The sequence below is a fragment of the Chiloscyllium plagiosum genome, chromosome 14, assembly GCF_004010195.1.
Source record: "Chiloscyllium plagiosum isolate BGI_BamShark_2017 chromosome 14, ASM401019v2, whole genome shotgun sequence".
Taxonomy (NCBI): Eukaryota; Metazoa; Chordata; class Chondrichthyes; order Orectolobiformes; family Hemiscylliidae; genus Chiloscyllium; species Chiloscyllium plagiosum.
The window spans coordinates 71,768,958-71,795,960 of NC_057723.1; the positions used below are offsets into that span (position 1 = coordinate 71,768,958).

A 27,003-nucleotide genomic window follows, 5' to 3' on the forward strand; every position below is an offset into this window, starting at 1 on the left:
CATCCAGGACAAACATATAAATAGAAAGCAGGAGACAACAGCTTCACTTCACTTCACTTGGAGGTCGCCACTGATGATGTTACCTAGCCAGGTCATGAAATGTCTGGATATCAAACCTACAGCTCAGCGAACAAACCTACACCCTAAACCTCAACCTGAGCTACAAACCTTCACAAACCTTGCAAAAACCATATACTTCCCTTTGTACAGATATTCAGTTAATGATGCAGGACCACTTGATAAATTTTTGAGGCTGTAGAGTTTCATACTTAGAATTGAAGAGATCAATTTTTGAATAAGAATTTCTGCGATGCAGGTATTGTTAATAAGGCCATCCCTAGTTGTTTTTGAGAAGTTGGGTTTGCAACTGAATGACTTGCTCAGTGACTTCAGAGGGAAGTCACTGAAGACTGGACAGATGTCATAGAGTCATACAGCATGGAAACAGAGCCTTCAGTCCAACTAGTCCATGCCAACTGTGTTTCCCACACTCAACTAGTCTGACCTGCCTGTGTTTGGCCCATATCCCACCAAAACTTAACCAAATGCCTTTCAAATGTTGTAACTGTACCTGCATCCATCACTTCCTCTGGCAGTTCATTCCACACATTAACCACCCTCTGAGTCAAACAGTTACCCCTCATGTCCTCCTTAAATCTTTTTCCTTTCATGTTAAAAATATGCCCCCTAGTTTTGAACCCCCCACCTTTAGAAAAAGACCTTTGCTGTGTACCTTATCTACACCCCTCATGGTTTTATATACCTCTACAACATCATCCCTCAACCTCTTACGCTCCAGTGAAAATACTCTCAGCCTTTCCAGTCTCTCCTCATAACTCAAACCCTCCATTCCCAGCAACATCTTGATAAATCATTTCTAAACCCTCTCCAGTTTAGTAATATCCTTCCTATAACGGGGTGACCAGACAGATACACAGTACCCCAGAGAGGCATCACCAACATCCTGTACAATGTCAACATAGCATCCCAACTCTGATAAACAAAGACATGAGCTTTGAAGCATGCTAAATACCTTCTTAATCACCCTACCTATCTTATGAAGCAAATTTCAAAGAATTACACACCTGAACCCCTAGGTTTCTCTGTTCAACAACACTACCTAGGGCCCTACCATTAATTCTATAAGCCTCGCTCTTGTTTGTTTTACCAAAGTGCAATACCTCACATTTATCCAAATTAAGCTCCATCTACCACTCCTCAGCCTATTGAACAAATTTGTATCATCTTTAACCATGGGTGAGTATCTTCTTTAACCATGGGTGAAGTGCTGTGTCGCATCCAGGCTGCACTGTGTAGGAACAGAACGTAGTGAGCACTTAGAAAAATGTGAGAAATTCTTGTTCTCATTTACTGATGCCAACCTTTTCTTGGTGAAGGTAGCACTCACATTTTCAAATTGCCCTGGAGAGATTTGAGCTTCCATTCTGCTGGAGGTGGACGTGGAAATGTCATGCCAAGCCTCATAGTGGAAATGGCATTTATATTACTGGACCTAATCCGATTTGTACCAATCGCAGTGCCCTTCCTACTGGACATTGACCTATAGCAGGAAACTATCCCCATTTAACACAGTGGATACTTTGTTTGGGATGCTATTGGATGAAAATGTTGCATTGTTGGCTTTCGTGTTCAACAGCTGCCCATTACTGTTCTCTAATGCAGACGGGTAAGAAGGAAAAGTACCATCAAGTTCGTTCCATGATGTTTGATTTGATGGAATGGCGTTCTCAGCTGCTCTCCGGGACACTGCCCAAGGATGAACTGAAAGAACTAAAGCAGAAAATCACTTCTAGAATCGATTATGGGAACAGGTAATGATATGAAGTCTGCTGGCTGATTTACCAGATTTTCAATCCTGCTGTGTTCAGTCTTAAAAATCACACAACAGCAGGTTATAGTCCAGCAGGTTTATTTGCAAGCACTAGCTTTTGGAGGGCTGCTTCTTCAACAGGTAGCTGATGAAGGAGCAACGCTCTAAAGCTAGTGCCTCCAAATAAACCTGTTGAACTATAACCTGGTGTTGTGTGATTTTTAGCTTTGTCCACCCCACTACAACACCAGCTCCTCCACATCGTTTTCAACCTTGGTGGTGCTCAGTGGGATGGAACTGAACGTGGCCATGCCCTTTCCCAGGATTTATTTGTTAATGAACAATGGTTCAATGTGTTATTGATTGTTTTTGGATGGAGGCTTATTTATCTCCTGTCCAAAGGGTTATTCAGTGCAGTGCAATACAACACAATGCAATACTATGGTTTTGTTATCTGACATTGGCATTGAATAGCTCAATACTCAGAAAAATTCTGCAAACCGTCTAAGAAACTGCTTGATCGAATTAATGAGGTACATTTTACCATTCTTTATAGGATGTTGAATAAATTAATGAAGTTAATCCCTTTGATTGGGAAACAGTTAACTATATGCCAGTTAGGCTTTTGGGAAAGTTTTAATCCATTTGATCTCATTGTTCCAAATGCCAAACTTTACCATCTTCCCATTACTACTCCCATTCTTTCGGATAATAGTTTGAGAGAGAGAAAGAATCCTTCACTACTTTTTAGGAAAATTCTAGACTTACTCATTTTTCAGTCAAGGGCTTCTTCATCTCATCCTTTCAGATCTGGAACATTCCAGATTTCGTTTTCATTGGCCGCAAACATTGCCCGTGGCAAATTTGGCAGTTGCAGAGGCTTTTGGAAAGGGTGAGGGTGGCTTCCACTCCAGATGAAGTCCAAGGCAGGGAGACCTGCTCACAACTTTCTTGCCCTGCCACCAATTGAGGCCCTTCAGAGGGCAGTTGATGCCCACAGACAGTCATCGTTCCATTACGTGTGATACCAACCCAGTTGGAGGGGTGGGTGGAGAGCAGGAGACACACCATACAGGGAGCACAATAAACAAAGCCAATGCTCAGCTGCTTGAGCACTACCCGGGGGCTCCTTGTTCAATGGTACTCAGTGCCTGAGGGAGGGGTCCAGGATTGGGAAGGGTGGGGGCTGTAGACATGCTGGTGACAGCAAAGTCCTTTCTTCTGAACTCATTGCCTGAGTCCGTCCGCGATCCTCAGCCTTGTGTGAGTGCTGTAGTAACCAGCATCTCCCAGGTAGTGCTGCCATTCAGTCACGATGCTGACCTCAGATTGGCTGGAAGCTTTTGGGTCCTTGATCTGCTGCTGGCCTGCTATGTGCCTGAGTGTAATGGGATAAGGTGAGCCTTCCTGGAAAGTGGCAACACTGGTCTCTCTCTCTCTCTTTCTCTGTCTCTTTCTTTCTGTCTTCCTGTCTCTGTCTTTCTCTCTGTCTCTTTCGCTATCTCTATCTCTCTCTGTCTGTCTCTGTCTCTCTCCTTCTCTCTCTCTCTCTCCCTCCCCTGTCTCTGTCTCTCTCTCTCTGGATCTCTCTTTGTCTTTCTTTCTCTTTGTCTCTCTGTCTCTGTCTCTGTCTTTGTTTCCCTCTCTTTGTTTCCCTCTCCCTCCCTGTCTCTCTGCCTGACTTTCCAGCCAGTGGTAGAGATATCCTAGTTCTCCACAAGATTATTGTGTTAACAAACTACAGCCGAGAATGAATGGCTAGTTAGAACTGATCTCTGTGCCCCTGAGCAAGGTTGAACAGAAATATTGGTCTCGCTGCTGCAATATTCCAAGAACAATGCAATGCAATGCGTTAAATATTGGCTTTTCACCTCTCGGTTTTGGATTTGATTTCTGCCCAGACTGGCAGGATGAAAGATTGCATCTGGTTGGAGGTCAAGATTAGAGTGGTGCTGGAAAAACTCATTCCATGAATGAGCTTATTCCATGTCCATGAGGAGGCCAAGAAACAAATCTCAGAGCGTATAAAGGAAGAAATGGTATTACTTTCAATATTTGGTGACACGTTTGTGATCTGAAAATTATAATAACTTGTGGATGATGAGGAAGGTCATTGAACCATAATAATGGCCCTGTTGAGCAACCACCCAGCTAAGTGAACCAAGGAAGGATTAATGAGAATAAAAATTAGGTCAACTCTAGGGCTAGTAATGGTATAAAGGGCAGATGGGGGCAAGAATCTTTTGCCTGAAACGTCAATTTTCCTGCTCCTCGGATGCTGCCTGACCTGCTGTGCTTTTCCAGCACCACTCTAATATTGACTCTAATCTCCAGCATCTGCAGTACCCACTTTCACCTGGTTGTAGGTGTGTTGTGTGCAAAGAGTTAAGAAAGCCTCCAATCAGCTCCAAATAAATGGCCCACAACACAAAACAAGCCTGAATCTAACACTAGAGTAACATCATGCCCAGAGAAGTTTGAGAACAGCTATTGTGGGATTCTTGACATCTTAAAGTAATCGAGTATTGCTTCTGTGAGGCTTGGAATGAGGCATATTGCTGGCACAGATAGGAGTCCTTACTTCACTTCTAACTGCACTGCATTCAGGATTGCTAGCTGCCAACATGACAGAGCCATTGAGTTCTTTGAATCATAGAGTCCCTATGGTGGAAGCAGGCCATTTGGCCCATTGAGTCAACACCAACCCTCTGAAGAACATTCCCCAGACTCACCCCATCCCTATAATCCTGCATTTCCCTTGGCTAATCCACCAAAGCTACACATCTTTGGACCATGGGAGGAAACTGAGCCTCCTGGAGGAAACTCATGCAGACACAGGGGGAATATGCAAACTCCACACAGACAGTCACTCGCTGCTGGAATCGAACCCCAGTCCCTGGCGCTGTGAGGCAGCAGTGCTAACCACTGAGTCACCATATCGCCCCTTGCAGTTCTATTCCCTAGTGCTAACATCCTTGACCCTTACACTCAAATTAAATAAAATTTATCCAGCTCCTTCCCTTCCACTTCACTTCAAACATCCACTCCCATGTCTCTGTCCTTCTCGCATGTTTGAGTAAGTCCAACTGCTAGAGTTTTTGCAAAGTTGCGGTTGTGGATGAGAGCACTGAGCTGAGCGAACCAATTTATGACCAGATCCAACATCTTTTCCATCTCTCCACCACTTCCCAGTGGGATTGTTTGACAATAACAGGAAATAATTTGGGGTAAACTGATGAAGTGGGACCCTTTGCCAACTGTAGATGTTTCCCAGTTTTAGTTTGCCTTGACCAGTGGAGGCAAGAATCAAGTGTAATCTGTAAACAGGCAAGGAAATGTTTTGCTGGATGACCACGCAAGCAGTATGGTCAAAAAAGATGGTCCCTAAGTTGCTGCTGACCCATGAGCTACAATCACTTGGGTGCGGTGTCTGAGTGGTTATCACCACTTGTCAAACCATGAGTGCCAAATTAGAAAATAGAAAATTAAAAGGAAAGCTCAAGGAGCAAAAGAAAATGTGACTTTATTTTCTCACTGTGATCTTCTCCGCAGGATCCTTGAACTGGACCTTGTAGTCAGGGATGAGAATGGCAACATTATGGACCCAGATGAAACCAGTGTCATTAGCTTATTCCATGCTCATGAGGAGGCCACGAAACAAATCTCGGAGCGTATAAAGGAAGAAATGGTATTGTTTTCATTATTTACTGACATGTTTGTGATCTGAGAATTATAATAACTCGTGGCTGATGAGGAAGGTCATTGAACCATAATGATGCTCCTGTTGAGCAAGGACCCAGCTGAATGAACCAAGGAAGGAATAATGAGTATAAGAATTAGGTCAACTCTGGGGATAGTATTGAAATAAAAGGCAGATGGGGGCAAGAATTTTTATACTGTTCAGGGAATCTCTATGTTTCTGATTTGTGAGGAAGGAGTCAATGCAGGAACTAATTATAGTCTGAGAGTCGTACAGCATGGAAACAGATCATTTGGTCCAATTCATCCAGACTGACCAAATTTCCCAAAATAAACTAGTCGCATTTGCCTGAATTTGGCTCATTTCCCTCTAAATCTTTCCTATTCATCTACCTGTTCAAATGTCTTTTAAATATTGTAACTGAGTCTGCATCTACCACTTCCTCTGACAGTTCATCATACAGACGTTAAGTTTGTGGATTGAGGTGAGTTAAATGGATCTACTATCTGAAGGGGAACATTTAGCTAATACTGAGCATAGCACTGTAAATGTTAAGTTTTGTGGAAAATGAACATTTTGATTCGGAATAAGAATAACAAATTGATGGAAGGCCGACATCGGCAGAGTAAGAACAGATCTAACCCAAATAGATTGGAATCTAAGGTGAGTAACCATAACTAAACTGGAGCAAAGGGTTATCGTTAAATAGGAGATTGTTGGGGTACAGGAAAAGTATTCATGATGTGGATAGGTAGGGCAAAAAAAAATCCAGAGCTCTCTGGGCAACAAAAGAGAGAGACTGTAAGCTGAAGTAGAACAAGTGTGAATATGGCATACACTAGGCAGATGTTAGCTATACTTGAGAATCAGTCTGAATATATTCAACTCAGAGAGGAAGCGAAAAACACAAAAGAGAATCAAGAGAGATCATGAGAAGTGCCTAGTAGCTAACATAAAAGGGAAGTGTGTGTTCTAGGAGAAATTTCACCCATCAGTGCTACTTCACTGCCAAGTGATGGACCCAACTGCCTTCCAAAGATACTCTGTTGATCCAGCTCTTGGGCAATGGTGAAGTGTTGGATCCTGAGGGGCAGGCAGGGAGAAGCTACTCCTTGCTGTCAGTGCTCACACCGTGTCCAACTTCAGTTCAGTGTCATTACCTTGCTCTCTGGCCCTCCATGTGGAGCTATCCAACTTCACTGTTCAATAGCTGGTGCTACTTTTCAGGCTTGGTCTCTCACTATTGGCATCTACCTTCCATTCCCGGCCTATGGTCCCAATCCTTGGTTGTCTGTCCTAGGCTCCCCTGGATACGTATAAATTGGGTCATCCGTACATCCGTGGACGGTGACATTATTACACATGGAACATAGTGATGTCAACCTGGCTTAGGGACATCTGTTAAAGTATCTGGGCCCACTTATGCACAGGCTATTTTTGCCGTCACCTTTCCGATTGACCTAATTACTTCAAAAAGGAAATCCAAAATGCTTTACTTGGCACGAAAATTGTAAAAGAGTCTAAAAAGAGAAGTTCGGCAAATTGTGGACGCAAAGGGGGTTTTACACATGGAGCCAGAGGGCACAGCTGAGATACTAAATAAATACTGTTCATCTGGCTTTGCTAAGGAAGAAGTTGTTGCCAAGTCATAATTGCAAGTAGAGATAATTGAGATGCTTGATTAGTTTAGCATTGGTAAAGAGGAGGTATTTAAATATGTTGTCTGAATTTAACGCTGATTAAACACCAGGATTGAATGAGATACATCCAAGAATGCTGAGGAACGTAAGGGTGAAAATTGCAGAGGCACTAACTATAATGTTCCATTCATGCTCAGATTAAAAAAAAACTGATGCTTGAAGACTAGAGTTGTGAATGTTTCCTCTTTGCTCAAAATTGTGCAAGTTTTAGCTGAGCAGGGTCAGTTATATGAACCTCTGTGGTGCGGAAACTGTTAGAAACAATAATTCTGAATAAAATTAACGGTGACTTGGACAAATTGGGGTTAGTGAAGGAAAGCTTACACAGATTTTTTTCACAAAAAAATTCTGTTTAACTGACTGAGTTGAATCTTCAGATGAGGTAACACAGAGGGTTGAAGATGGGAGTGCTGTTAATGTGATATAGAAAGATTGCTAAAAGTGTTTGACAAAGTACTGTATATCAGGCTTGTTAGTAAAGTTAGAGTTCAGGATTAAAAGTGCCAATAACACCATGGGTATAAATTTGGCTGAGTGACAAGAAACAGAGACGTAACGCTAAATTATTATTCAGACAACAGGAAGGTTTACAGTGGGATTCCCCAGGCATTGGTATCCATTCTTCTGATTCTCTTGATATATAATTAATGATGCAAAGTATAACGTCCAAATTTATGAATGAACACAAAGTTGGAAGTAATGTGAATTGAGAGGAGAATAACATTAAACTACAAAAAGATGTAGACAGATCAGTGGAATGAGTAGACGGTCAGCATAGATATTTAATTCAAAGGTGATTAATTTTGGTAGGAAGAATGATGGGAGGCAATGTGAAAATTAAGAGAATTCTTACATAGCTCTAGAGGTAAAGGAGTGTGGGGATATTATACATACACACATATGCATACATAAATCAACCCCGAGGTAGCAAGGCAGGATCAGAAAGAAGTTAATGAACCATATGGGACCTTGGGCTTATAAATAGGAGTATAGAGTACAAAGGCAAGTTAACATGCATGCAATACTTGCATTGAAATCAGTTCAGAGCACCACACTTTAGGAAAGCATGCAGAAAAGATTCATGGGAGTGTTTCCTGCTATGAGGAATTTCAGTTACGTGATTAGATTAGAGAAATTAATGCTGTTTTTTTTGGAGAAGAGAACGTAAAGAGGAGCTTTGATAGAGGTGTTTGAAATCTTTAGGGGCCCGCATAGACTAGCTAGGAAGGAAGTATTCTCATTGTTTGCAGGATTGAGAACCATTGCACATCAATTAAGATGCGCAAAAAGGAAAGATAACATCAGGAAAGTATTTATTCAGTGCATGAATGAGGTTTTTAATGGACCCCCTGACAGTGTGGTAGAGGCAGATTTGATTTTTACAAGAGAATTGGATATTTATTAGAAGTGAACCAAATGGCAGAACGAAGAGGTCAAGTGTGAGAAATGACACTAGATCAGTGACTCTTCTTGAGCTGGAAAGGACTGAACAGGTAGCGTGGTGTCCTTTTGACCTGTAATCATTCCAAATGATTTTATATGGAGAGTCAGTGCCAACAGGGATCAAGTGGGCTAAATAGTCTGCTTCCATGTCATAATTTCAGGCAGTTCAGGCAGCAATGATCACTTGCTGTAGGCTGAGAAACTAAGGGGTGGCACACTGGCACAGTGGCTAGCACTGCAGCCTCACAATGCCACCCACCTGTGTTCAAATTCCCCCTCAGGTGACTGTCCGTGTGGAGTTTGCATATTCTCCACCTATCTGTGTGGGTTTCCTCCAGCTGCTCCAATTTTCTTCCACGGTCCAAAGATGTGCAGTTTAGATGGATTGGCCATGGGAAATGAGGGTTATGGGGTGGGTCTGAGTGGTATGCTCTTTGGAGGGCCAGTGTGGACTCAATGGGCTGAATGGCCTCCTTCAAACTGTAGGGATTCTGTTCTGATGAAGAGAGAGCAAGAAAAGGCTAGTTTACTTCAGATTAGTTATTTAAATAGTGTGACACATTTTTGTTCATGTTCCTAAACCTTTCAAGCAAATATCTCAAATTCAATTTGACACATAGGCGTGGTGTTAATGACTTTTCATTTGCCTGTTAATAATTTAAGCACTATCTAAGAATTGGCAGATTTTGCTACAATCACCCATCATGGCAAGTTCTTCTATCTGAAACTGCATTTAAATATTCAAGGGAGTGTCAACTTTGCGTTAATCACGATATACCTGAAGGACATGGATAGGGTAAATAGACAAAGTCTTTTCCCTGGGGTGGGGGAGTCCAGAACTACAGGGCATAGATTTAAGGTGAGAGTGGAAAGATTTAAAAGGGACCTAAAGGGCAACGTTTTCACACAAATGGTGGCGTGTGTATATGGAATGAGCTGCCAGAGGAAGCGGTGGAGACTGGTACAATTGCAACATTTAAAAGGCATCTGGATGGGTATACGAATAGGAAGGGTTTAGAGGGATAAGGGCCAAGTGCTGGCAAATGGGACCAGATTAGGTTAGGATATCTGGTCGGCATGGACGAGTTGGACTGAAGGGTCTGTTTCCATGCTGTATAACTCGCTGACTCTATCAGGTCTTTCAGAGAATCTTGTGCCCTGCTGTTGTAATGGGTTCGTCAATATTTGAAAGTGAAGAGATCTGGAGAGTGAACATCATGGGAACATTTGATGGTTATATCGCCTTGTTTTTAATGTTTGTAATGTACGTTAAAAGTTTGTTTTGCACCTAGCACAAATGTCCTGGCTGGCACGGTGACAGTTTGCTGCCGCTGCAATTTTGCCATCGCACTCTGTCAGCTTGCGGAAGCATCGGCCTTGATTTGTTTGATGCTTTTTCTGCTAATATTGGCTGTAGAGCTGCCAGCTCAGGACTTCGATCCAGAACGAATAATGTGATGGTTAGACTATGGGTGGCCTTCACGCCTGGCCATTTTGACAGACCACGTCCTTGCTATCAGATGAAGATGAGAATGCAAATTGATCCCTGTTGACTCACTTGCAGATTTGTTTAAAATCGCAACGGGGTGGAAGAAAGTGGAGGGGACCTCAAGCCGAAACACACTCCTGCACAAAAAAGGCTCTGAGAAAGCAGACTGAATAAATTTCTTAAAGGAGAGGAAAGAGGGATTTTCTGTCCTGACGTGTCAAAAGTCGACAAGAGACATTAATGACCTTTGATATTTCCCATTCACCTCTCCGAAAGGAGGTACAAATTGATCATAAAATGCTAAAGTTATTTTTTTAACTGAAACAAGTTTCCTCTGCCTTTCTGAGTAGCTTAGTGAAGCTGGCTGTAAGAGCTGGACTTGTGCCAAGTGGAAGTGCTGCAGGGCAACATCAGGAATCTAGTGGAATGCAGCATTGGGAGAAACATTAGATTACTTCAATATGAGCAGCCATTAAGGCAATCTATAATAGACCAGCTTTTAAACATAAAACATACGCTCGCTGCATACAGTAGATGAACAGACCATTTGGCCCAAATTGTCTGTGCTGACCACAATGCTATATGAGGAGAAAGTGAGGTCTGCAGACGCTGGAGATCAAAGCTGAAACTTTATTGCTGGAACAGCACAGCACAGCAGGTCAGGCAGCATCTAGGGAACAGAAGATTCGACGTTTCGGGCACATGCCCTTCTTCAGGAATGAGCAGAGAGTGTTCAGCAGGAGAAGATAAAAGGTAGGGAGGAGGGACTTGGAGGAGGGGAGTTGGAAATGTGATAGGTGGAAAGAGGTCAACGTGTGGGTGATAGGTCGGAGTAGGATGGAGGCGGAGAGGTCAAGAAGAAGACAGCAGGTCAGGAAGGCGGTGCCGGGCGGGAGGGACCCGGCTGAGACAAGGTGGGGGGAGGGGGGATGAAGAAACTGTCCAACGCCCCTCCCCCAAGTCCCTCCTCCCTACCTTTTATCTTAGCCTGCTTGGCACACTCTCCTCATTCCTGAAGAAGGGCTCATGCCCGAAACATCGATTCTCCTGCTCCTTGGGTGCTGCCTGACCTGCTGCGCTTTTCCAACAACACATTTTCAGCAAGTTCCACCCCCTGTGTGAAATTGTTTTTATTGCAAATTTCCTTTAGATCTTCCCCTCTCACCTTAAACTAGTGTCCCTTGGTATTTGTTCTTTCCACCCTGGGAAGAAGACTTCACATATGTACACTACTCATGCCCCTTATCATTTTAGATATATCTATCAGGGTCACCCCTCAGCCTCCAAAACAATCCAATTTTCATGTCATCTGCAAACTTATAGTCAGACCACCTACATTTTCATCTAAATCATTTTATATATTTATATAACCTTATGTGACAAACAACAGAGTCTCTAGGACTGATCTTTATGCAGCACCACTGGCCACAAACCCCCAGTCAGAAAAACATCCCTCCACAACAACGCTCTGCCAAGGCAATTCTGTATCCACCTTGCCAACTCATCATGTGATTTGATCATCTGGTCCAGCCTATCTTGTCAAATGCTTTAGTAAAGTCATGTAGACAATATTCACTTCCTTACTCTCATCAATCATCTTCATCACTTCCTCAAAACGCTCGATCAAGTTTGATGTGGAGGAGCCAGTGTCGGACTGAGGTGGACAAAGTTAAAAATCACACAACACCAGGTTATAGTCAATAGTTTGTGAGACCAGACCTCCCCTGCATAAAGCCATGCTGACCATCCCTAATAAGTCCATTCCTTTCCGAATGCAAGCAAATCCTGTCCCGAAGAATCTTTTCCAATAATTTCCCTACCATCGATGTAAGGCTCACCAGTCTATAATTTCCTGGATTATCCATGTTGCCCTTCTTGAACAAAGAAACTACATTGGCTATTCTCCAGTCATCTGGAACCGTGTCTGTCGATTAGGATGATACAAAGATCTCTGTCAAGGCCACAGCAATCTCCTCCCTTACCTCCTTCGGTATTCAGGAATAGGTTCCATCAGCCCCTGGGGACTTATCTACCTTAATGTTTTTCAAGACATCTAATACCTCCTGCTTCTTAATATTGACATACTTTAGAGTATCAACAAACCTCTTTCCCTCTCTAAATTTACCATCATCAAACCATGTCCTTCTCCTTGGTTAATACTAATGCAAAGTACTCATTAAGGACTTCACCCACTTCCTCTGGCTGCACACATAAATACCGTCCTTTGGCCTCGAGTGGACTTACCCTTTGCCTCGTTATCTTCTTGCTCCTATATATATATATATATATATATATATATTAAATGTCTTAAGATTCTCCTTAAACCTACTGGCTAAGGACATTCCATGGCCTCATCAAGCCCTCCTTTTTTTTAAGTGCTTTTCTGCTTCCTTCAGACTTGTTTGATTTCTGTTTCCTAAGCATTACATATGCTTCCCTTTTCTTTCAAGCTAACCTGCCAACATCTCATCATCCAAGGTTCCTGAATCTTGCCATCCTCATCTTTGATTTTTTAGATTAGATTAGATTCCCTACAGTGTGGAAACAGGCCCTTTGGCCCAACCATTCCACACTGACCCTCCAAAGAACAACCCACCTAGACCTCTGACTAATGCACCTAACATTATGGGCAATTTACCATGGCCAATTCACCTGCCTTGCACATCTTTGGATTGTGGGAGGAAACTGGAGCACCAGGAGGAAACCCTTTGATCTTCACAGGGACACTCTGGTCCTGAACTCTGGCTTTTAAAAGACACCCACATGTCAGATGTGGATTTATCTGCAAATAGCAGCTCCCATTCCAAGTTTAGATTAGATTACCTACATCGTGGAAACAGGCTATTTGGCCCAACAAGTTCACACCGACCCTTTGAAATAACCCACCCAGACCCATTCCCCTACATTTACCCCTGACTAATGCACCTAACGTTATGGGCAATTCGGCATGGCTAATTCACCTGACCTGCATATTTTTGGATTGTGGGAGGTAACCAGAGCACCCAGAGAAAACCCACATAGACACGGAGAGAAAGTGCAAACTTCACACAGACAGTCTCCTGAGGCTGGAATCAAACCCGGGTCCCTAGCGTTGTGAAGCAGCAGGGCTAACCACTGAGCCACCGTGCCACCAGTTCCTGCCTAAAACTGTTGTAATTTGCCTTCCGCCAGTTTAGCACTTTCACCCGAGGACATAACTATCTTAAAACTTATGGAATTATGATCACTATTCCATAAATGCCCCCCCGCCCACTGAAACCTTGAACATCTTGCCTGGTCATTCCCCAGTGTAAGGTCTAGACTGAGTTGTTCCATAGTTGGACCATCTGTGTATTGTTTCAAGAATCCATCCTGGATGTACTGAACAAATTCTGCCCCATCTAAACCCCTGGTATGAAGGCAGTACCAGTGAACATTGGAGAAATTAAAATCACCTACTGCCCTCAACCCTGTTGTCTTTACATCCTCCCATCATCTGCTTACATATCAGCAAGTGATGTTGCAGCTTTGTAAAAGTTTTGTTATACTGTACTTAGAGTATTGCATTCAGTTCTGGTTGCCACATTACAGGAAGGATGTGGAGGCTTCATCGAGGGTGCAGAAGAGGTTTACTAGGATTCTGCCTGGATTAGAGGGTATGAGCTACAAGGAGAAGCAGGACAAACTAGGGTTGTTTTCTCTGGAGTGGCAGAGGCTGAGGGAAGACCTAATAGAAGTTTACAAAACTATGAAAGGCATACATAGGGTTGACAGTCAGAATCTATTTCCTAGTGTTGAAATGTCTAATACTAAGGGATGTGCATTTAAGGTGAGAGGGTAAAATTCAAAGAGATGTGAGGGGCACGTATTTTACACAGAGAGTTGTTGGAACGTGCTGCCAGGGATGGTGGTGAAGACAGATAGAATAGGGGTGTTTAAGGGGCATTTAGGTAAGCACATGAATAAACAAGGAATGGAGGAATATGGACCATAGGCAAGTAGAAGCGATTAATTTAACTTGGCATCATTTTCGGCACAACATCGTGGGCCGAAGGGCCCATTCCTGTGCCATACTGTTCCATGTTTATGTTCTATGTTGTATCTGTTACTCTACCTCCTGCTGTTTATTGGGGGTGCCTGCAGTATAACCCCAATATGGTAATTACACCTTTTTTTGTTCCTGAGGTCTACCCATATTGCCTTGTAGGATGAGCACTCCAAGATGTCGTCTCTTAGTGCAACTGTGACATTCTCCGTAATCACTAATGCAACTCTCCCTCCCCTTTTATATCTCTCTCTATCTTGTCTGAAACATCTAAACTCTGGAACAATGAGCTGTCAGTTCTACCCTTCTCTTAACCAAATTTCTGTAAGGCCACCACATAGTAGTCCCATATAGTAGTCCAGGGTCTAAGCCCATCCGCCTTATCTATCATACTCTTTGCATTAAAATAAATGCACAAGTCCTGCTGTATTCCTTCTAGACTTGCTTGATTTAGCCCTCTCTTCTTTTCAAACACTACCAACACACTGCTCTGCTGTGGGAGCTTTGAACCTAGATCTTTGAAAGTGAAGAATTGAAATCCCTTACAAAGGAGGCAATGTTTTAATGAGCTTTGTTAACCCACAGTGTCACTATTGATCAGGAATCAGTGGGATCTGTCTGGACCATATCTGTTTGATGTTCTCAGTGGGGTTTTTCACCAGTTTGTCTGTAACTTATATTTGCCTCATGTGAATTCTGGATCTTCGATTATTAGCCCTTTGAGTATTTTAGATTATTTTTCTATTCCATTTCTATGTCAGAAATTTTATTGTTTGTTCCAAACTGTGGCATATTGAGGCTTTATTCTCTTAGTAAGTACTTGTGGTCTCAAACTTTGCTTTAAGCAAAAGAATGATTGGTTCCTTGCCAGAATACAACATAAATTTGGCAGTCCTGTCAATGATCATAACAAGTTTAGAAAAGAAAAATCTCTGAATCTGCTTCACCCCATTGATTGGCAGGCACTGTCTTTTTCAAAGTGAAACTTGCACCATTCTGTCCAGTCAGTGTCAGATAGTGTGGTAGAAAGCATTTGTTATGACTGCTGTCGCTATATTGAATGTTTGGCTGGGTTTCAAATATTGTTAAAAAATGCAGATGCTGTAAATCAGAAACAAGAAGAGAATTGCTGGAAAAACTCAACAGGTCTGGCACATTCCATGGAGAGAAATCAGTGTTAGCATTTCAGAAACGTTAACTCGGATTTCTCTCCACAGATGCTGACAGACTTGCTGAGCTTTTCCATCAGTTTTAGTTTTTGTTTCAAATGCTATTTCAATCAACAGGTGAAATGTTGAAGCGGCTATAACAACAGAATATTTCTTCGATGTAGTTTTTTGTTTGGTTACACACTGACTGAGCACGTAATTAATTACAGTTTCTTTTGGACTGGAATTTTTTATTTAGTGAGTTAGTTAGAAAGATGGCACAGCCAAACTGAACTGGCATGAGCACCCTGAGGTGGAATGGGTGCATGTTTGTTGGGTGAGGTTAGGATGTGAGGCCTCAGAGCTCTTTCAGCATTACAATCATGGGCTGCTATGTTGGAGACCTGAAGTAGGTTTTCTAACCAGCCCACCTCTTGCCCACATTATTTGAGAATTCAATCAGGCTCACAATATACAGGGTGAACTTCCCTGCTCTGTGAAATCCTAGCAAAGTCACACATGAGTTGCATTTTGGACTGTGCAAAGGAGCACAATTTGAGTTTTCCTGAGCCCAAGGTAAATCCAGCCATGATTCTCATCTTTGGCTTCATTGGTAGCTTTTACACCCATCCACCAGAGACAGGAACACATGGTTTGACAGTGGATATTCTGCAGAGTCGAGAGTGTGGTGCTGGAAAAGCAGGTCAAACAGCATCTGAGGAGCAGGAGAATAGATGTTTTGGGCAACAGCTCTTCATCAGGAATGGTTCCTGATGAAGAGCTCTTATCTGAACGTCGACTCTCCTGCTCCTTAGATGCTGCCTGACCTGCTGTGCTTTTCTAACACCACACTCTCAACTAGATATTGTGCGGTACTGCAGGAGGGCTACATTATCAGAAGTGAGGTGTTTCAAATGAAATGTTATAGCAGGCCTCTGTCTGCTTTCTTAAGTGGATAAAAAAGATTTCAATGTACTACTTTGAAGACAGGAAAACAACACTTTCCCCTCAATCAACTTCACCAAAACATTCCCTCATTGTTATTTGTGAGCCCTCTGCTATCCTGAAAATTGGCTCCTGTGTTTTCTACTTTGTGACAGTTATTGCAACTTGAAAGAACTTGAAGTATATCACTATCTCCTGAACGTGTGAGAAGTACTATATAACTGCATGCCTTTCTTTCTGCGTTAGTTCAGATTAGACTGGTTTGAGATAGAGAAAATATTACAGCTAAAATAAATAAAATTTGGGATCAGCGGTAGTGAGTTGAACTGATGAAAAGTTAAAAATGGATTTGATTATTTAAGATATAATGGTAAGCGAATGTGTGCATGTTTACTATTTGAATAGATTTATTAATTCAGTTTTAGCTTGATACAATGCAGGGGATCAAAACCTCTTTTTAACAAGTGTTGTTAAGCTAAGGTGATTGTCGTTTCCCTTGACCTACCTCAGAAACACTTGCCTTTATTATTGTGGCTTACCACAGCTCTCTGGAGATTGCTGTGAGCTGTTTTGAAGTGCTGTGTTCAAGAATTAGCCTAGATTACATGCCCAAATCCCAAAGCAGGATGTTAACCTACAGCATTCAGCCTCAGAATGAAAGAGCATGCTACCAACTGAACAAAGCTGCTCCACAAGAGAATATGAAATGAAAGCAAATGGTGATAAGTTACTGAGAAGTTTATAATGTTGCTCGCAAAGAAGAGCACTTTCTGAGATATCGGTCCATTGTCAATGCAGGAGGTGGAGGGGAGGAGTGGAGATAGTGAAAGGAACAGTGTTTGTCGGCTCTTGGTTCTGATTTCAATTACAATAGAAACTGGCTGTAAGCGTCAGATATGCAGTGGGTCTGAGGAATATGAGACATCATACCATTGACCTTTGCACTTGGGTTCCTTAGCAGCTGGTTTCAGAGTGGGAGGGTAATTTCACAAAATGCAACCCATCTCTTCTGCAGAAAGGTTTCCAAAACAAAACATATAAGGATTGTTATTCTCCTCGCTGATAAAATGGGGATATTTATTTTGCACTTGTTTTTTGAGTTTTTGAGAAGCAGGAGAAACTATAAGATTAACCGGCAAGTTTGGTATTTAAGGCTAAATCTCTGTTGACATTCAGGATTAGATAAGTAGGTGATAAAAGGGATCTGCACGTCTATAAAAAGAGTTTGGTTACTGTAAAATATTTACACAAAGGGTCAACATATCTGATCAAATGGTCTCTTCCTTTGTTGTCTTAATCAAATTCTTAAATTGTCCAGTAAACTTGAGAAGCACTTCCAGCACTGAAAATTTTGAGTGTGGCTTTCTTCAGTCCTCTACTACCAAATATGGTCAATGTAAAACTGGAGACATTCGACCTAAAGAAATTTCTTCATTTCCTATGAAGCTGTGTATTATGTTATATCTCATAAGTTTGGAATGTATCTTTGGACAAGATTGGAAGATCCCATTCAGAGCCATCTATTTGATTCAGAAACCTCAAAAATTACTATTATTATGGACATGACCAAACTTTCTCAAAGTATATTAAGAAGGTAGGCCAGAACCTAATTTTTTTCTTATTTTTTTGGGCAGGTTGTAGGCATTGAGTTCCGGATGCAATTTGATTGATCAAACTTCCAGTCTTGAAGCAAATTCATTGACAGTTATTAAAATACAACAAAAGAAAGAAGAAATTGGAATGACTTAACTCTGATAGAAAATTTAACGGAATTATAGATTATTTAACAACTAAATAATCTGTTCCAATATAGTAACATTTCAGAAATGTACCTTTGGCAAAGGCAAATTCAGTAAAACAGATTATTTCACATGCAATTCTCTAGTCCAGGAGGCAAAATATCAAGAGAAAACTCAGAGAGAGAGAGAGAAGCAGGGAGGGATATATTGAAGCTTCCAAACCCAGCCTCAAGAGCCCAGCAACTACTACTGAAAAGCTAAAACTAAAAATACTGGTTCATTGGGAGCTTGACCCCACTTATGCTTCTATTGTTCCAATGTTTTTTTTTAAAAAGACAAGCCCTCACAAACTGTTTACTTTTTTTGGTTTGGAGCAGACTGTCTGACTCCTCTCTATCTCACTGAAGAAGGGCTTATGCCTGAAACGTCGATTCTCCTGTTCCCTGGATGCTGCCTGACCTGCTGCACTTTTCCAGCAACACATTTCCAGCTCCTCTCTATCTCAACCTGTCTTCATTGGGGCGACACGGTGGCTCAGTGGCTAGCACTGCTGCCTCACAGCGCCAGGGACCCGGATTCAATTTCCACCTCGGGCAACTGTCTGTGTGGAATTTGCACATTCTCCCCATGTCTGCGTGGATTTCCTTCGGTGCTTTGGTTTCTCCCATAATCCAAAAATATGCAGGTTAGGGTGGATTGGTCGTGCTAAATTGCTCATAGTGTTAGGTGCATTAGTCAGGGGTAATATATAGGGTAGGGGAATTGGTCTGAGTGGGTTACTCTTTGGAGGGTTGGTGTGGCTTGTTCAGCCAGTTTCCATACTGTAGGGAATCTAATCTAATCATAAAAAAAACTGGGAACCTCCTAAAGCCATAGTTGACAGTGTGGTGCTGGAAAAGCACAGCAGGTCAGGCAGCATCTGAGGAGCAGGACAATCGACATTTTGCCTGAAATGCCGATTCTCCTCCTCCTCAGATGCTGCCTGACCTGCTGTGCTTTTCCAGCCCCACACTCTCGACTCTAATCTGCAGCATCTGTAGTCATCGCTTTCTTCTTTCTTAAAACCATAGTATCATCACAGCTATATACTATTCCATCTTTTAAACCCCATTCATCATTCACTCAGCATTCTCCATGTAGAACTGAGGCAGGTACAAGTTCAAACAGGCAAAGGACACCATGTGAGAAAAAAACAAAGCAGTGAGTATCATCAACCTCCTGAGACATTAGGGCAAATTTCAGTCCTTTCTTCAAATAAAACAAAGAACTGTGGGTGTTGGATGTCTGAAACAAAAACAGAAATTGCAAAGGAACTCAACAGGCTTGGCAGCATCTCTGGAATGATAGCAGAGCTCATGTCTCGAGTCTGGTAACTCTTCTTCAGAACTGATAGCTGGTGGTTTTGCAGAAGGGTCACTGGCCTCAAAACATTGGCTCTATTTCCCTCTCTACAGATGGAGAAACTCAGCAGGTCTGGGCAGCATCTGAGAGGGAAACAGAGTTAATGTTCTGAGGCCAGTGACCCTTCTGCAGAACCACCAGCCATCAGTTCTGAAGAAGAGTTACCTGACTCAAAACCTGAGCTCTGCTATCATTCCACAGATGCTACCAGACCTGCTGAGTTTCTCCAGCAATTTCTGTGCTTGTTTCAGACTTCTGAAATCAGCAGTTCTTTGTTTTATTTAAAAAAAGGACTGAAATCTGTCTGAATACCTTTGAGGATGATGATACTGCCATGAAATGAATGGTACTTGAGTGTCAAACGCATAAGCTTCAGCAATAACTCTAGTCAAATGAAGCAGAAAACTCCAGTGAATGACTTGTGAATGACTTTGTTGATTTCCTCTCAGCTTCTCAAAGTCGCTTTGTACCTCATACTCTGCCAAAAATAAATCAAATCATCTGTAATTGTTTCTGGGGCACCATCATCTGATCACCCTGTACACGACAAGCTTGACATTTGCTGATGAATATTTACAGGAGCAGGGGACAAGCAGGGATGGAGAAAACCAGGTGAATGATTATTCCAGGAGAGCTGGGGAAATGGAGAGAGAAACAGAGATAGAGACTTCAAGGATGGTGAATCATATCATTAGAAGGGGTTATTTCTTGAAAGGGAAAGGTTCTGATGAAGCCCTGCTACAGTCTGTTTTTGAATTTTTGTAAATAGCCAATAACTGCATGGTCTCCCATTCTTTTCTGTCGAAGACTTCAGTCATGAAATTCATACCAAAGAGAAGATATGCCACATTAAAGGATAAAACAAAAGGATGACCAATTTAGGAAGTGGGTAAGAGAGGATGAGCAACATTACGAAAGGGAACATTGCTGGTAGAACTATCTCAGCCAAAATCATACACCTTCAAGTTCATACTTGAGGAGTTGCATTGAGGCTTCACTTTGTGGTTTGTACGGAGATATATTCATGTGACAAAGAAACCCATTGACTCTCCTTGTTTCCACAGTCTCAGACTCAAACTGACAGCTGTACCTTTGCTCGGATGGCATCATCCCCAACACACAGTCTCTACGTGTTTGTCCGAAACTTTGTGTGTCGGATAGGAGAGGATTCAGAACTCTTCATGGCTTTGTACGACCCTCAGAAACAATCGATCATCAGGTGAGCCAGCTTTTCAACTGCCCTTTGGGTGGCACGTGGCTCAGTGGTTAGCATTGCTGCCTCACAGCGCTAGGGACCCGAGCTCAATTCCACCCTCGGGTGACTGTCTGAGTGGAGTTTGTACATTTTTCCCGTGTCTGCATGAGTTTCTGCTGGGTGCTCCTCCCTCAGTCTGAAGATGTGCAGGTTGGAAGGATTGGCCATGCTAAATTGTTCATAGTGTCAGGGATGCGCAGGCTAGGTGGATTATCCATGGGAAATGTGAGATTTTTGGAATAGGATAGGGATCTGGGTGGGATGCTCTTCAGAGCGTTGGTGCAGACTTGATGGGCCAAATGGCCTCTTTCCGCACTGAGGGATTCTATGCTTCATTCACATACCTTTCTTCTTTGGGCAAGTGACTTTGGCTAAAGGAGTAAGCGAGTGCAGAAGGCTGATGAGGAATAGCATTCTCAAGCTGTGTGGGCAGAACCTTTCCAACCTGGAGCTGGGAAAGGAGCTTGGTGAGGTGGGATGGACCAGAAGCCTATCTCTCTCTCTCTCCTATGCCTGAATTACCTTCTGGGTGGGAATGTTACATTTTCACATCCCACTGCTAAGTAAGAAGGAAAGTGAGGACTGCAGATGCTGGAGATCAGAGTCAAAATGTGTGGTGCTGGAAAAGCACAGCAGGCCAGGCAGCATCCGAGGAGCAGGAGAGTCGATGTTTTTCACATGAAGAGCTAATGCTCGAAACATCGACTCTCCTGCTCCTCAGATGCTGCCTCACTGGCTTTTCCAGTACCACACTGCCAAGTGAGGTCCTGTCGTGATTATTTCATGAGCGTTATAGGCCTGTTCCCTCCTGGGCTGCTTTTATCTCAGCTCTCGGCAGATAGAAAAGAGTCAGTCCACCTGATTGAAAATGAATGCGGTCAGATTGCTGGTTGGAGGGTGGGTATTCCTCAGTTTGCACTCACCCATGCATAGTCAAGGGATTGGATATGAAAAAGAGGGTGGCAGCTAGGAAATAGCTCATTGGCCTTGCTTCTAATGCCTCTACCCTCTGAATTGCTGCAATGCCTAATCCCAGAATCACCCCACCCCCTCATCAACAAACTTTTACTTGAGCCCTTTAATTTTACTGATGTTGCTTGTCCTTCTGATAGCAGCCATGGCCAACTTGGTGGCAGAAGAACTTGCCTGATGAAATACAAAGAGGCATGTTAGTGGATGACAATACAGCTATCCAAATCACAGCTCTCCCACAAAACATGGTGCTGTCCACCTTGTGACAAGTGTACAATGGAAGTGCATCTAGGCTTGACCAAACCATTCACATTTCTCTCCTTTCTCGTCCAGTGAGAATTATTTAGTACGATGGGGAAGTGGAGGCCTCCCGAAAGAAATCGATATGTTGAACAACCTGAAAGTGGTGTTTACAGTAAGTATTGAAATGCATCCTCTTCAAATTATATCCCTTCTGAGGCTCAAAGACCACAGGTATAATTGGAGGCAGGAAGCCACACACTTATTAAAAGGAGTTTTGAGTAATGATACTGCATGGCACAGTACTAAATCATGCAAACCAGAAATTCCAAGACTTAATCCCAGATCTCTAATGAGCAGGCTGGGCTTTGCCATGACAACGGTTGGAGTGCTATAATTGCCTTCAGTCACATTGATGTAGCAAGCAGAATAATTCAGATAGATTTCTTGCATTTGAGTACAGTCCAGTGTTTTGTATGGAAATGTGTCCCTGGGTGCCAGTACAGGATGGTTTGCAGGATGATGCACCTATGTCAAACGTACCTGTGACATTCAAGGCCTGGCTCACACAGGAAGGCTGATCACCTGCCCAATCATCTGAGAGCTGGCACAAGCTTAGGAGCTAAGGTTCAGCAAAGGAGAGAGCAAACAGCAATAATAACCCTCAAATAATAACTCTCAAACTGTAATTCTCCAATCTTGCAGCTTTACCAGTATATCCATTTGATATGAAATCACTTTAATAACTTTTTGTGAACGGGCCATTAAGAAGCAGATGATTAATATCACAAATGGCAGGAAAGAAGGGGAAGGTCACTTTATATCAGGAACTAAGCTACAGCATAAAGAAAGGCATGTTTATTAGTCAGCACCACACACACACACATAAATTGTATTAGACATTCCTCGATGCAACTTTCTCTTAAATAGACTTGGACCTTTTTAGATATAAAGACATATTTATTTACTCATTCATTCCTGAGGTGAGGGTCTTGTTTGGAAGGCTGTAACTTATTGCCTATTCCTAGTTGCACTTGAAAACTTGACAGAAGTTTTCTTTTGACAGAAGACTTTCTTTTTAACCTGTTATAATCTGTAAGGTGAGGGTATTCACACAGTGGTCTTGGGTAGGATTGCCAAGACTTCTAACACAGTGGTGGATGAAACAATAATGACAAATCCCCAAGCCCAGGTGTTCTGTGACATGGAGACAATGGGGGTCCTCCTGCTCTTGACCTTCTTGGGGGCTTGGAGGGTATTGCTAACTTACAAGAGTAGGTACAGGAGGGGATAACTCTATGCAGCATAATGGGCTTGTGCTTTAGCTGCCAGGAAGCTGTTCGATTGAGAAGGACAACTTATAGAATTTAACACTAGATACTTTCTCTGGGAGTTCAATTGTTGAGCAATGAGGAAATATGTCAGAGAGGTTTTGTGTTTCTGGTAGAGCAGGCCCATGCAAATCAAGCCTTAGTCCAATGTTACATATGGGAGAACATCAAGCAAGATGTTAAACCAATGCTATTTTTTGTCTCTTTTTGCTCAATGCTCATCCATCAAAGCAATGGGAGAATCCATGAATACAGGCCGAGAGGAAGAATGACATTCACATGCCCAAAGATCTTCCTCATTTTAGTGTCCTTTGGAATAAAAGCTGTGACCTGGCAATCTGACATTCAAATCCTCCCATGTCTGCCTTCCTCCGGATGCTCCAGATTCCTCACACAGTCCAAAGATGTTCAGCTAAGCGTGGATTGGCCATGCTGAATTGCCCAAAGCGTAGAGGGATATGTTGGCAAAGTGGATTAGCTATGGGAAATGCAGAGTTACAGAGGTAGGGTAGGAGGTTGGGATGCGAGTCGGAGGGTTGGTGTGAACTCGATGGGCTGAATGGCCTGCTTCCACACTGTAGTGATTCTATGGTTCTATGAATTTAAAGCTGACAATATTGCAGCTGCATGGGAATAATGATTACCAGTTCCACAACTGTGTCATTAAAAGCTAACCTTAAGTTAAAAGTGGCATTGACTTTCCATGGGCACTCTCCTAGTCTTTTGAAATTCGATTGTAGACATGGCAAAGCTTTACACATTTCTCCCCCAGAAAATGACATGAAATGCAACTGCATCCTACTCAAGTGAATGTAGATTAGATTAGATTACTTACAGTGTGGAAACAGGCCCTTCGGCCCAACAAGTCCACACCGACCCGCCGAAGCGTATACCACCCAGACCCATACTCCTACGTTTATCCCTTCACCTAACACTACAGGCAATTTAGCATGGCCAATTCACCTGACCTGCACATTTTTGGATTGTGGGAGGAAACCGGAGCAAACCCATGCAGACACGGGGAGAATGTGCAAACCCCACACAGAGAGTCGCCTGAGGCGGGAGTTGAACCCAGGTCTCTGGTGCTGTGAGGCAGCAGTGCTAACCATTGTGCCACCGTGCCACCCACCACACCATGTGCTTTCAACAACCACAGAAAACTGTGTTAACATTGTCCATCAAGACCTAGGTAAACATTTTATACAAAGAAAAGTGTTAAAATGATTGAATTAAACTTGAAGATCATCTTGCTCCAACACAAGTCATCTGCTTATTTTATGAGTACAACACAGTAATAGTCATTTGGTAGTCTGGAAGTTGAGCTTTGCTGAGCAGAAATACATTTTATCAAAGTTGTTCATCTTGTCCTAATCAAGAAATATGAAGGGGAACAACACTTAGTACTGAAGGAAAGACAGTGCAAATGGTTTGGTGGTTAGCATCTGATTGGTAGAGGCATTGCCAAGGAGAATGCACCAGTTAGATTATGACTAAATGTCAAGCATTGTTTAAAATCAAGACAGGTAGATTGACTCTGACTGGTTAAGACATTTCCTTGTGGAATGAACTAGGGAATGGCTGTGGCCTACTATATCAAGTTGAAACATGAGTACTTGTGTGCACTTGTTCTCTGTCTGCAAAGTACAGGGTTCTCTTTATTAATACACGAAGCTTCTAGTACGTGTAAGTGCGCAACACTAAGAACTTGACTGATAATCTTTCAATGATCATTAGCATAATTCTTAGCACTCTCAGGGTTATTTAACAACTTTAATTTTAATCACAAAATCACTTCTAATGTTGGACCGTGTGCTCTGAGTTTTGCAAGAATAGTTGGTTATGGCCATTACCTTGCCAATTACAGAAGGATATGTGATTTAATATGGGTGGCATGGTGGTTAGCCCTGTGCCCTCTCAGCACCAGGGACCCGGGTTTGATCCCAGCCTCTGGTGCCTGTCTGTGTGGAATTTGTACATTCTCCCTGTGTCTGCCTGGGTTTCCTCTGGAAGCTCCAGCTTCCTCCCACCATCCAAAGATGTGCAGATTAGGTGAATTGGCCATGCTAAATTGCCCATTGTGTTCAGGGATAGTGTAGGTTGGGGGTAAATGTGAAGGAATGTGCTTGGATGGGATAATCTTTGGAGGGTTGGTGTGGACTTGAAGGACCTGTTTCTATGCTGTTGGGATTCAATTATATTCTAAATTGTCAGTGTTTATTACAAACATCCTACATACCATCACCAGTTCTTAAATTCATATACCACACGACACATCCAGGCAGTAAAGTCACTGGGCTGGTAATGCAAAGGCATAGGACAGCTGGTCGAATTTACATTTAACTAAGTATGGAATTCGTGTTAGTATTGGTAACCAATAACCATTAATCCATTGTTGTTATACAAACCTATCTGGTTCATTAAAGTCTTTTAGGGAAGGAAATCTGCCATCCTTACCTGGTCTGGCCTATATGTGCCTCCAGACCCACAGAAATGTTGTTGGCTCTTAACTGTCCTCTGAAATGGCTCAGCAAACCATTTGGATAAAGGGAAATTGAAGACCGGTCACAAATGCTAATGATACCCATGCTCAATGGTCCTTTTAGCTTAATGACAGCATCCTATGAGTGACACCCATTTGTGTTGCTTTTGCACTATAGCAGCCTGAAAAAGTTAAGCCTCACCCTTTGCTCAAAAATTGAGAAGCTTAATTATTCAGTGTACTCTGGGGAATTTTCAGGCCTGAAAATGGTGGTCGTAGGCTAGCGTTAGCTTGGCTCTTAAACTGCCCTCTGGACAATTAGGGATGGGTAATAAATGCTGGCCTAGCCAGCAATGCCTACATCCCATGAATGAATGAACAAAAACAGCCCATGGATGAGTGCACATGATACACAGTGATCAGGGTATGTGTTTTCTCACAGGACGGCTTTAATGTTCCGTGTTTCAGCATCAGGCTTACGCAGTACACAAAAGTCTCATGCCCTATTCGAGGTTGTCAATGACACTAATTTTATAGCACATGGAGATGTAAGAATCCCAACATGCGTGTTGACTAGTACAGGTCAATAGCAGAGAACAGTCTCCCTCCAGCCTCTTGGCATAAATCTCAGTTAGGGCATAAAGCAAAGGGAGCTCATTTGAGTGTTCCATTTCAAAGGTATATTTTAAAACAGAACGAAGACCAAGAGAGATGTAAGGAAATTTGTTTTTGCAGATGATGATTCAAATATAGAAAATGGAAAGACATATTCACATATTGGAAATATGCAAGCGTTAGAAGGTTAACTACCAAAGACATGTTGTTCATGAAACCAAAGAAAGATGTTTGTGAGACCTGAGCTTAAAGGGAACCCATGGCAGTCTATCTATTTGGGCATACTCTGTATCATTAAAGCTGAAATCGGACTGGGGTGTACAAAGTTAAAAATCACACAACACCAGGTTAGAGTCCAACAGGTTTAATTGGAAGCACACTGTTGTGTGATTTTTAATGTGGTGGGTCTAGATCATCATGACATCATGCTCAAACAGTTTAAAATGCCATTCCCTTTTATGTTGACATTCTTGCAAATCACTGACAAACTGAGGCTGAAGCTGACATTGTTTCAGCAATACACAATCAATTAAGTTGGATCAAAGTTTGTGAGAAGATTTGTAGCTCGGGTGCTCGTTGTTGTGGTTCTGTTCGCCGAGCTGGGAATTTGTGTTGCAGACGTTTCGTCCCCTGTCTAGGTGACATCCTCAGTGCTTGGGAGCCTCCTGTGAAGCACTTCTGTGATCTTTCC

General features: G+C 42.5%; 1 protein-coding gene across 1 annotated transcript in view; it reads left to right on the forward strand.

Annotated features, from left to right (window-relative positions):
• Window positions 1–27,003, forward strand: part of LOC122556798 (dedicator of cytokinesis protein 2-like) — a 727,415-nt gene that overhangs the window by 100,463 nt on the left and 599,949 nt on the right. The window contains exons 6-9 of the mRNA XM_043703987.1: window positions 1,684–1,832; window positions 5,384–5,519; window positions 20,485–20,639; window positions 21,981–22,062. Of these exons, the coding sequence (XP_043559922.1) occupies window positions 1,684–1,832; window positions 5,384–5,519; window positions 20,485–20,639; window positions 21,981–22,062 (522 nt within the window). The remainder of the gene's footprint in view (window positions 1–1,683; window positions 1,833–5,383; window positions 5,520–20,484; window positions 20,640–21,980; window positions 22,063–27,003) is intronic.